The sequence below is a fragment of the Struthio camelus genome, chromosome 1 (assembly GCF_040807025.1).
Source record: "Struthio camelus isolate bStrCam1 chromosome 1, bStrCam1.hap1, whole genome shotgun sequence".
NCBI classification, from domain to species: domain Eukaryota; kingdom Metazoa; phylum Chordata; class Aves; order Struthioniformes; family Struthionidae; genus Struthio; species Struthio camelus.
This window is the reverse complement of record NC_090942.1, coordinates 123,661,173-123,673,933: the sequence shown is the minus strand read 5'-3', so window position 1 is coordinate 123,673,933 and position 12,761 is coordinate 123,661,173. Positions and strand designations below refer to the sequence as shown.

The window sequence follows — 12,761 nt, the reverse complement described above, 5'->3', positions numbered from 1 at the left end:
TAAGTGAAAAATAGAATGGCTCAGTGCCAAAATAGAGCATTGTTTGCATTAGATGGGACATCTCAAATGAAGAATCCTTCCATTCTCTAGGAGTATGCTGTGGTTTGTGCTGAAAAGGAATAGGGAGAAAATAAAAACTAAAGGAGTGCAACAAACAAACTCAGAGGCACAAAATTTCAGCTTGTAAGGAATGAGGAGTAAAGCCTAAGACAGACAAGTTGGCAGAATGTCAGAGAAACAGAATGTAGAAAGTCCTTGGAAGTAATTTTGCAAATAAAAAGAGCCATTTGTCCATTCCTTTTTAAATGAATACAAATGTAGCCAGAATGATACATTAATATGGTGGTTTGTTTCTGCCTGCATTCTCTGAATTTTAAAGACAACGTATTTAATAAGATCACAAGCAAGGAAATGTTAATAGTTGTTGGAGACCCAAGAGGTGATTAAGAAATGAAAAGGGTTTCAGAAGTGACATGGAGAAGGTAAAGACAATTTCAGCAAATGTCCTAGAAGGTGCCATTAGATTTACAAACAGAAGATAGAGAAGACATTTAAAATTCCACATAATAGGAGAGTTCCTTGAAGACTTGAAACTTGGAGTTGTTTTCTTCTCAGATTTGCTTCACTTTATTACACACAAAGCTGCTTTATTGTTGTGCTTTGTGTGCTGTGTTGCTTACTTAAGGATGCACACACACACACACACACACACACACACACACACACACACACGCACACACGTACGCACGCACACAGAATGGTTGAGGTTGGAAGGGACCTCTGGAGATCATCTAGTCCAATCTCCCTGCTCAGGCAGGGTCCTCTAGAGCACATTGCCCATGACAGGGTCCAGATGGTTTTTGAATATCTCCAGAGAAGGAAACTCTATAACCTCTCTGGGCAACCTGTTCCAATGCTCAGTCACCCTCACAGTGAAGAAGTTTTTTCTCAGGTTTAGATGGAACTTCCCGTGGTTCAGTTTGTGCCCGTTGCCTCTTGTCCTATCTCTGGGCACCACTGAGAGGAGTCTGGCCCCATCCTCTCAACACCCTTCCTTCAGATGCTTACATATGTTAATCAGATCCCCCCTCAGTCGTCTCTTCTCCAGGCTGAACAGGACCAGCTCCCTCAGCCTTTCCTCATAGGAGAGATGCTTCAGTCCCTTCATCATCTTCATAGCCCTCCGCTGGATTCACTCCTGGAGCTCCATGTCTCTCTTGTATTGGGGAGCCCAGAAGTGGACACAGCACTTGAGGTGTGGCCTTCCCAGGGCTGAGAAGAGGGGGAGGATCACCTCCCTCCACCTGCTGGCAACACTCTTTCCAGTGCAGCCCAGGATACCATTGGCCCTCCTGGCCACAGGGGCACATTGCTGCCTCATGCTTAACTTGTTGTCCACCAGGACTCCCAGGTCCTTCTCTGCAAAGCTAATTTCCAGCAGGTCAACCCCCAGCCTGTCCTGCTGCATGGGGTTATTCCTCCCCAGGGGCAGGACCCTGTGTTTGCCTTTGCTGAACTTCATGAACTTCTCTGCCCATGTCTGCAGCCTGCTGAGGTCCCTCTGAATGGCAGCACAGCCTTCTGGTGTATCAGTCACTCCGCCCAGTTTAGTATCATCAGCAAACTTGCTGAGGAGGCCCTCTGTCCCTTCCTCCAAGTCACTGATGAGTAAGTTGAACAAGACTGGACCCAGGACTGACCCCTGGGGACATGCTAGCTACAGGCCACAACTATTCCTCCAACAGGACTCCAGACTCAGCATTTTTAAATGAGTTTGTTTAGGGGGGACTGTAGGAGGACAAAGCATAGCTGTCTATTTTGGGTGAATAATCCCATAGAAATTATTTATATTGAGAAAGGTTAACAAGATCTACCTGAAGAACCAGGTTGATCTACCAGTCTTCATCTGTGTCCTTTAATCTGATATTTACCAGAATAATGATATTGCAAAAGGACTCTGTGTTAATGATAACAGTGACAATGACAGCAAAAACAGGAGTATTTTTCCTTCCATAGTGCCTCATTTTGCAGGGCTGTTCCATATGGGAATAAGCTACCTCCTATTTTGTGTATAGACTGTCCTCTGAAGACCCAAAAGTATTTTTGCCTTATTGCTAGTGGAAAAGCATTCGTATCTCACAGCAGCCAAACAAGCTGACTCTTTGGAGACTTCCCTTGCTCAGACCTCCATGCAATCAGATTTGGTTTAGAAGTGGCATGTTGGCTTCTCCAGTTTCGGGTTCCGTTCCTGCTCAGAGATGATGTCAGCTTGTTCTATTCCTTTGTATTTTTCCTTCCCTGTCCGCTCAGTCGATAGCTTTGGTGTTGGACGAGCAGAGTCCTATTACACTGTCTCTACTTCTAGGGAGTTTCTGTAGCTTTTTCAAGTTTTTATCTTATTCCATGCTGACTTTTCTTCAAAGCTAGGAGTAGTTTATTTGTCTCTAAGCATTTTTGGTGCTATTGGGGAACTGATCAGGGCTCTGTGGAGCAGAAAGATAAAATGTAGTCAAATGCAGTTTCAACAAAAGTAGCGACTGTTGGAGACTATTTTATCTTTGCTCCTGATCTGAGAAATGACAGTAGTCTTTTATACATGGCTGATTCAAATCACTTGCTTCCTAGCAGTCCATCTATCAAACAGAATTTCATTTATAACGCAGGCAATATAAACTACTGACGTTTGTTCCATTTTCTTTTAGATGCAAAGAGTTTGGCTGAAATGCTTATGAGGTAAGAATAAATTTAATATTTTTTAATTGAAAATTGTGTGTCAATTATAAAATCATATTTAAAAATGATCATAAGGGGAAAGCCTCCTAAGTCCTTTCTCAAAGCACACCATTTGATTGTTTGTTAAGAATAGGACACGTCACTGGTTGGAAATAGAAGAAACAAGACATTTTGTGAGACAGTATCTGTGAGCGAATACAATGATAAAAAACTGAGAACTCTTATATTAGTTGGTTAAATTACAGAACATATGTAGATCCATTTGGACATTTTTCCTATTCACAAAAATGTTTTCATAATGTATACCAAAATAATTGCTCTTCAGAGATCTTCTAATTGAAGGCAATAAGTGCCTGGAAGTAAATATCTGTAAACTTTATGGTTATATTTTTCTAAATCGCTATTGCTAGCTGCTTTTACCCTAAGGTATGTGAGAGTAGGAAAATCCATTTATTATTTTTCAGTTTTGTTCCATCAGATCACTATCCAGAAATCTAACTCTATTGTTGAATTGCAAAAGAACGACTATTCTGGCATCACAATTTTTTCAGAGATGGAAATTTCATAGCTTCAATGTTTATTGTTTTGTCTGGGGAAAATATTGAACTTTAAAACTGCTGCGTATATTTGAAAATGGGATTGCCAAAGGATTATTTCTAAGGTCAAATGATTTGCTAGAAAATGTCTTTATTTTTCAGCAACAAATCTAAAAAAGTTATAGATATTTTACCAACTGAGCTATACTCTAAACCTCCTCACCCCTGGTAAACTTTGTAAGAATTGTAAGAGTACACTTATTCAAGACGTAGTGGCAGATGGATTTAGTGTAAACTCAGCTCTAAACTGTCGGTCTGCAAATACATCTGATACATCCGGGGCTGAATACATCTCAGCCCCACTAATTTTAACAAGACTGGTGATGCAGATCAAGTCATAGTGTTCGGATCTGTGGGTTAGAAACGCCTGCTAACAGCAGGTAAACAACTTCAAGAAGATACTGTCTGATATTTTTTCATGTCACAGAAAAATGGCACAGCTTAACATATGTGGTAAGTCTGTTCTTTAAAGAAACACAGCATGATCTGGGATGAAATTCCTGGATCACCGTATTCAGTCCCTCTTCTGGTAACCACCTCATACCTCCACCAAACCGGTAAAGTGTCTTAAACTTGGTTAGCTTTACTGATCTTATCACTGCTGGTAGAAAGCCATTGCAGAATCTCAGTCCTCTGACCATTAGAAAACTCCATCAAACTCCTAACATAAGAAGCTAGTTTGGGCCCATTTGTTCCTCTGCCAATGCTGTCCTTCGAAAGAGCTCAGTTCCCCACCCTTGCCTGAGCAGTCCCAGCCTTTAGCTCTGAGCTGGTTTTCTAGGTAATTCATCTGCAGTTTTCCTCATCTGCATCAAGTCAGTTTCCCCCCATTCTCCTTTATTTATCAAAAAAATCTTACTGTTTTTTAAAATATTCATATTTTATATTTCTCTTTTAAATGTGCAGAAAAAGGCAAATTATTATTGAAATAGGGCTGTGGAGGAAATAGGCGATATAGGCCTACATTTTCAGAAGCCCCTCACAATTTTGAGGTCTCAAAGTGATGCTGTTTTGGGGAACCTGCTTTCCAGAGGCTAAATGCTCAGGTGCCTCTAAGAAATCTGTGAAATATCACCAGCCAAAACTTCAGCCACCTGCCATCACTAGATGTCTAGATGTTCCTGAAGATTTAGCATGTTAATAATCAAAGGATATTAAGCTCTCTCCAAAGCCATAGTAACATAAAGCTCCTGATATTTTGTATCTGTATCTGATTTTACTGAAATCTGCTACGGTACAAATACCAAGAAAGAGGGGATGTTTTAGGCTATGTCTTGCCGTTTAAGTATTGGACAGAAAGCAGAAAAGATACAATTCCCTGCTCAGTAGGAAGCCGTGAGGGAAGGGGAACAACTTTGTGTATCTTCCCCTTTGAGGAGATTTTTATGAGTGTGCATAAAGAGAATTAAGAATGGAGCTTTAGTCTTTGCTTTGAAAGTTTGTGGGTTCAGCTGTTCAAGTCAAATATCTGGGGAGCAGGATAAGCCCCAGGAGTCAGCAGTTTAGTGGGGATTGTGTAGCTTCTCGCTGATACCTTAAATTAGCAAATAAAAATCCCTACTGCAGTATGAGTTCAGCTTTCTGATGTTTCTTTTGGGTCAAAGCATAGATCCAGCTAACTTCTTTGTGATAGGTCACTGTGAATTAGTATAGCAATTGACTCAGCTTTCTAATTTTGAACATAGGGTGAGGAATCTTTTCCCCATGAATAACCCTCTGTCTGGTCAATTGTTTACAAGATGTAGTTTTCCATATGTTTTTACCAGCTTAGACATCAGGAAGTAATGAGGTGATCTGAGTCTCTGCCAAGCCCTCAGAATGACTTTGGATTTTCAGGGCACCATGTTTAATCCCCTTACATAGCTATCTTGGTAGGTTTAACTTTATTTTTTATTAAAGATCTAGAAAGGTTATTTAAAGAGAGGGGTATTCTTTTAACTATGCACACTATTTCAAAATACATTATACGCTGTACTTGCTTTAAAAAAAGATACATTTATCTACAGATTATGAATAAAAGTTTTACTCAGTCAAGCCCAAAGGTCTGTATAGCCCAGTATCTGCCAAAAGCAGACACCTAGGTGGAGTAAAAGACTACAGCAAGCATATCCTGACTTGTTCCCCACACAGGCTCCCAGTGTCTAACAACTTGGAGCTGGGAGATTTATCACACCAGAGGGAATGGGCTGTATTATAAACAGATCGTTACAAACTCTGACAAGTATATAGTAACCATAGCACATGTTTGATTTTAAAGTCTTAGCATTTTATATTTGTAGGTTAATGAAAATACAGGTGAGTGTACTTTCTCCCTTTAAAAAATTAATGATTGAAATTCTCATATAATATATTGTTATGTGTCTGGGTTTTGCTAGGTTTGAAAATACTTGGACACCAAACTTCAAAATTGCAATCCTAAAAATCTCTGCTTCACTGCCAAGTCACTTAATTACTTTTGCCATTTTAGGCTGTTTCACCTTAAAGTTGAGCTATTGTGGTCTGCAGAAAATAATTCAAGATTCATTGAGCTAGAAAGAGATAGCAGTAACCCACTTGCTACTGCCATTGTCTATTCTATGTTTGGACACTTCGTGTCCCCATGCTTCTGTGCGGATAATTAATTAGGCCACTAGGAAGGAGGAGTGATATCACGCAAGACAAAGTAAAACTATCAAACTTAGAGCATTTTCCTGAATACAGAGTCCTGCAGTTCAGTTCTGTCTTGAAGGACTTTTGATGTCTTTTGCATTAAACTGCCCTTGGAGCAAAGACTGGAATTCAGAATTCTCTCTTTTCAGGTGAGTAATACAATCACAAACTCAGGGAACTGTCCTCTTGCTCTCTGTGATCTTTAAATTTGTCTGTATGGTTGAATACTTCGCAGTAGTAAGAGTGCAGAATGTTCGTACTGCAGAAAACCTTCTAGCTCTAACCAGGATTCTGGGGTTTAAATTCTCTGAGCAAACTGTGTGATGTGATCGCTCTGTCTCGTGCATCCCTGGTGAGTGGAAGAGGGGGTCCAAAGGTGCAGTTATTGGACTGGATTCTGTTTTCCACAGATTGTATACATACATGATTGCATATATCCAATAATTATTGGCTTATTGATTATTAATTGAATTTAGATCTCCACAGATTGGATTTCCTATTTGATCACAGGTTTGCTATATGATCTTGGGCAAGTCCAGTGCAGTCTGACTGTTCAGAAGTCTATATGGAAGCATATATCAGAGGCAAAAAAATTTATCAATTTATTATTCTCTTAACATTTTAGCAACTTGCATGGAAAACAGTAGAAGAATGGCATCTCACTTGTGCAGAGACTTTGAGAAAGTCAGTTTTGCAGACTTTATCTGCATTTTAAGGATCCTAAAGTCTTTGAAAATTTATGTGGTTAATAAGACACGTTAACTACAATTCTCCACTGATTGTATATGGAGACAAATCCGTCAACCCTGGGTAGCTCTCCCAATATTTTACTTTCATTATGATTAAACAGGCACCAACTGTAGGCTGTCTGAGTGTGTTTTAGCTATCCATCTGCACTATCAAGACAACGGTACTGCCTAATGTTCTAGGTAAAGATAGGGACGTTAAAGCTTGTGAGATGCACAGGTGCAGTACTGCTGGAGACCTCAAGAGCAGGGGAAGACAGAAGGTGAGAATCTGCCAGATAGGTGTTCCCGTGTGCCTTGTGGACCTTACCGTCTCTCTTGGATTTAGGGCAGGATTACTGATTGTTTTGTGACGTGGAGATTCCTCTTAGAAGGGGCTCTAGCTGAACCCCTAAACCTGGGCTCCTTAGGTCTCAATCACATGGAGATATCACAAGAAGTTAAGGCAAATTATGTAGCGATATGATCTCAACACACCTACATCAAACTCCTGTGCAGAGGCCCTCACTCGGGAAAGAAGTGAGCTTATCCTCAAGCAGCTTAATAGTGACAATTCCATTAATAACAATAATTCAATGCCAAAGGAGGATTAAACTAAATGATCTACAGCTGCTTTACACCAGAAAATGAACCTCCATTTGGATTTTAAAGCTCTTTGAGGTGTGACTATTGAAATCTGACCATTAGCTGATTTGCCTTAACTTTCCTTAGCCTCCCTGCATAAACAAGTGTTTGCAAAGATTTTACCTCCTCCAAGGAGTAATTAAATGTGAAGGGGCAAAAAGTTCCTGGAATTTTAGTGCAGTATGAAGATTTTTTGATGTAAGCTCTATACTGGAAATGATTGTAGCACGCAGTTTTACTATCCATTTTCATTTGCTTTTGGAAGACAGCTCATTTAAGAAGTAATTTTCTGGTACACAAACTTCAAAATGAAATTGTTTCAAGTTGCATGATCATACAATAGCTGTTTTATATTCCTTGTTTTGGAATATTGCATCAATCAATTAGAAATAATCCATGAATGTAAATAAGACTTGCAGTTTCTTGCCCTTGCAAGGCCAGTGGAACTAAAAACTTTATTTATTTTTATGCAATTTATTAGTATTAATGCAATCCTTAGTTTTTAATTTATTTTTTAATTTATCAGTTTCACTGGAATTTGGAATTTATCTGATTGAAAAATAATGACTATAAGAAATTATTACAAGACATCATTTTCCTGCAAACCTGTTTTATTAGCTATATATTGCTTTACTCATATTCATGAGAAATGAAAGAAGAGCCCAGACTTGCAAAGCATTTTTATTAATTTCATTATGTGATAACATATGAAGAAAACAATATGAAATTTTCAGCAGCTCCCTACAGAAAAAGAATTAGACCCAACACTGTGCGTTCATTGAACTGCCTTGTAATGTGCTATAAATTAATACCATATATTTGTTCTGAAGAGGGGAAAATAAAATGTATGAGAATTTTGCTGATTATGATTATTTTATTTTTGGACTGAGCCGGATGGATTTGAAATGAAGAGGTGTTTAAGTACCTTTTCATCCAGGGTGGATTTTAATGTGTTTGCCTTTCTTTCATTTTTAGCAAGAATACCAGGACATCAGATACACTTAATAAGCAGCAGCAGACACTGAGGATGCACATAGATATTCCTAGAGCGCAGCTCCTGATTGAGGAGAGGGACACAATGGAGACCATTGGTAAATGCTCGCTGGGCTTATTTTCGTTGATTTATGTAGCAGGAACTTTAGGTGGGCTTCCTTTGCCTTCACACCTTTCCCCCCACCCCACACATCAAGAAAAAGAGCTACAAAGTAGTTTGTTGCATTTGAAAAGTGAACTGATTATTTTTTCCACCCCTTTGGATCATTTTCTACCTTAAGTAATCTAAGTGCAACGCTTAAAATAATGCAGGACAGTAGGAAAATGAAACTGGTAGAAAGAGCAGCTTGAAAAGAACATAAATGAAGGCTGGCAATTTTGTAATTTTTATTTTGATTTCTGTATTGGCTTTAACTAGACAGTTTGATCATTATTTGAAATTCTGAAATTATATGAAATTATATGAAATTCTGAAGCTGCAACATTAGTATTTAAAGATTTGCAACAGCCATCCTCTAAAACTTACACGTTACATGTCCTGCCCACCTGTTTATATCAAATGGTATCTTGTATTTTAACAGCTTGATCTGTTTTTAACATTTGTGCATCTAAGCAAAATTCAAGTCTAAAACATTGCATATGCCAGATAACTAGATTTTTCTCTGGGGCTGGCACACAGCTGAAATGTCATGAAAATGACTTTCTGTTTGTTTCAAAATATTTCAACACAAGATGGCTGACATCTCAACAGAATAAGTATATAAACTAATCTCGGGACTGTGTGGGTACACAGTGTGGCAAGACCTTCCAGAATGATTGATCTGGTTAGACTTCTGACTTTTTTTGCATCAAAAATCTGTGTAGAAGAAGCCGTCGATGGCAGAGAACGTGCCTGCTGTCCCAGGGAGGACGTGGCTGGCGCAGCCTCGGAAAGCCGGGAGGAGTGCAGAGCATCTCTGGGGCCCCTGGCCGTGCCAGTGACTGGGGAGGAACATGCTGAATTTGCCCGCTGTGCTGTCATGCCTGCTGCCAGATGGCCTCACAGGTCACGCTTCACAGTTCATAGCAGTGGATTTGAAGGAGAGATTTGTGCTTCACCTGAAGAACAGACAGTTTTATTTTAAACCTGCGTTGAGCTTCCTGAAGTTTGCTTCTGTGATGCAGTCTTTTGTTGCAAGCTTCATCCTCAAGACAGTTTTTACTTTTGAGTTAGAGTTGCTGGGCAATAGGGGTTTATAGTGGAAATGCCATTAGTGCTTTAACTGTAGCAATGCGATCAGTGTCGTGGTAGTAGCCTGCACTACACAAAGCCAGTCAGAGCAAGCAGGCACTTTGGCAGGCTTTGACATAGTTTACTGCCAAGAGGCTTTATTCCCAACCTGAATAAGAGCTCATCTTCTGCCAGAGACAAACTAATTTGATTTCATAATGCTCATTCTATTTATGGCCTTCTTTGGGTAAAAAATGCTAGCTATGTTATTGTGCAGAACGGTTCATATTAATGGTCTCTTGTCAAGTCACAAAAAATGGAACGGTTAGACGAAGTATATCAGCCTCTGCTGACTAGTAAACGCACAGAAGCCCGATTTGTGCCAGTCCGCTTAGAAATACATCACAAAGCTATACAGGGATAGCATAGTGGGAAGTTCTCATGGCTTTTATTGCTATTGCAAATAGATAAAAAAAGACTGCAAAGAATGCAAAAGAAAGTCTGATAGCCTGCAACTTCTTGTTCTGCTGGCACAAAGTCAGTCGAAGATTTATTGCTGTGAAACCTCCTGCAGTCAAGTGAGCCACATAGTCTCTCTAGATTCCTTTTTGGAGAGAAAGAAATATAGCACCAGGATTCCAGCTGAAAAAAAGGAAGCACGGTAGTGCACTGACTTGCCACAGGGAGCGAGGTCTGTGCACAAATTTGGTGAATATATCCTACTCTGTAGGGAAGCAATAGGCAGCAAAGCCATATAGCAGTAGGAGTCACTGCTCATCTTTTCTTTCCAGTCCTTTCCAAGGTCCAGTTTCATCTCTTGCTGTTCTTCTGCAGCTGGAGGAAAGCCCACAATCAGTGGGACTGACTAGTTTGCAAGAAACTTTTATCGCTTGCATAAGGCTTCCTGAAGCTCCTTTTTCAAAGCTGTTATAGTGAGGTTTGTCACAGGAAGGACTCTTTGGTGCAGAGAGAGCTGGTAGGTCTTAGTCCTTAGCTTCCAGAAGAGCAAATGCTAAACTTGGGTTTAGTTCCCCCACAAGAATATTTCCACTGTCTTCGCTGGGAGTACTCAGGTGCTTAAAGTTAAGCAGGTCCTTAAGAGTACTCTCGGGTCATGGCCATCATTCTGCAACGTTTTGCCTGTGGAGGAAAAAGATGGCTAGTAAAGGGTACAGACATTACCTAACAGTCCCCTTTTGGGAAGATGTTGGTGATTTCACTGAGAACATCACTAATTATATTAATAAAAAAAAAGAATTGAGTATGTTACTGAAGAGTGCAGCTGAGCTCCATGAAAATGAAGAGGGAGAAGGCAGTGTTCAAACAATAAACCAAAAATAATTATGCACAATTGAGTTTTTTGGAAGGACACTGAATGGCCTTTCTCTGTTGTAGATCTGTAAGATGAAATAAAGACATGAAAGATACGCTCATTCCGTAGTTTTGTGTGAACTTAGAAGATGAACCCATAGGTTCCCAAACTGTGGTACACACTTCAAAGTCTTGCACAGAAGTGGAGGCTGCCACTGTCATGGTGGAACGCAGATGATAAGCCTGGGGACTTATTTTGTGTTGTGAAAACATAAATGAAATTTGTTATTCAAAATCTGTTTTTTATTAATAATAGATGACAGATCAACAGTTCTACTAACTGATGCTGACTTTGGAGAAACATCTAAGCAGAAGTCACTGACTGTCACTCACACAGTACATTACCAGTCTGTGTCACAAGCTACAGGACCGCTGGTGGATGTTTCTGATGCCCGGCCAGGAACAAGTAAGCGTATAAGGGAATATGTTATCTGGCGAGGAGAAAGCTACAGAAAATGAATATTCTACTCCTGCATTTACATTCTCGTGGTTTTCTTTTTTCTTCAGTCTGAAAGTTGTGAGAAGTCTCTTTAGGTCAGCAGAGAACATTTTCTTATTCAACTGCATTTACAGATTCAATATGTTAAAAAATTGCATATGCATCTGAAATGTAGGTGTAATTTGAAACAATTCATACTTGACTTTCATTACAGGAAATGCATGCTAATTTCTAGAATTTATTGAGAAAATTAGCTTAATGGCTTTTAATGTCTAATATTTTTTTTCCTCAGTGATCAATCTTTAATGTATTTCAAAATACATCTTCTATCCTTATTCCTCCATCAAGAAAGAAATACATTTCTGATTATTGCTTTTCTGAAAAAGTTGTATTTCTAGTTTTAGTTATTACAGTAAATTACTTTTCCCAGATATCTTCCTGCTGAGTTATTCTTATAATGATTAAAATACTATAATAAATATACTGTTGCAATCCATTCTTCTTAATTACTCTCATGAACATGTTCCATATCTTTGTAAATGGAAAAGAAATTCACAAATCTAAGGAATACTTATGAGGTAGGAGTATTACAGGAGTGTAGCTCACTAGCAGTGAGTTATTTTTAAAAGCTGGTAGATTATCTCTGTTCCCTGACAGTTTCAGAAGTTGTTTACTTGGTGAGTCTAGTGAATGTAAATGCTAAAAGCTAAGTAGTGCATCACCTAGAAGACAGATTATTTGAAAAATCTTCATTTTATCTTGATTTTCACCTAGTCTTTTTAAATTGTTGCTGTTCTAGTCCTGACCTTGCTGCTTTCCTAATTCTGGGAAAGTTTTAAGTTATGATTAGTTGTTTCTTGAAGACTGGATTAGTACCATCATATGGATTGCCTTTCTTATCTGTGGACAGTTATGGCATTTGTATTAGAAGAGTCAAGATACAACATTTGTTTTCTCTCTGGTACTGTTCTTTTCTCCCTCCTTTAGTTCATGCAAATACTGACTAGCCTGCCTGGTAAGAGCAAAAATATCACCCAGGTATTTATCATGTTGGCAGATCAAGGTTATCTCAGTAAGCGATGGACTCTCTATTGTTTTCAAACTACCTTTTTAATGAGGAAAAAGGTACCACCCCAAAATTGCGTAGTTGTCCCATACCACAGTGTTTTAGTGAACCATCATCTTCCACTCCAAATCCCTCTTCTGTGTGCAGTTCTGTGCTTCAGCCCACTGAAGTCAGTGATAGACTTCCCTCACATTAAACTGGGGTTTAGCACAGACCTAAGAGCATGATCTGTGTCCAGCGTGGCTTTGGAGATAGCAAATCCACCGTCCCTGTTATTATTCAGTAAAGATCTGATTGCAGCAGGGCACAGGGCTAGGTTGAAGACTTTTGGGTA

At 39.3% G+C, this 12,761-nt stretch overlaps 1 protein-coding gene across 1 annotated transcript in view; it reads left to right on the top strand.

Moving 5' to 3' along the window:
* DSCAM (DS cell adhesion molecule) overlaps positions 1 to 12,761 on the top strand; it is a 481,343-nt gene that overhangs the window by 443,044 nt on the left and 25,538 nt on the right. Inside the window, exons 28-30 of the mRNA XM_068914257.1 lie at positions 2,703 to 2,733; positions 8,324 to 8,439; positions 11,179 to 11,328. Of these exons, the coding sequence (XP_068770358.1) occupies positions 2,703 to 2,733; positions 8,324 to 8,439; positions 11,179 to 11,328 (297 nt within the window). The remainder of the gene's footprint in view (positions 1 to 2,702; positions 2,734 to 8,323; positions 8,440 to 11,178; positions 11,329 to 12,761) is intronic.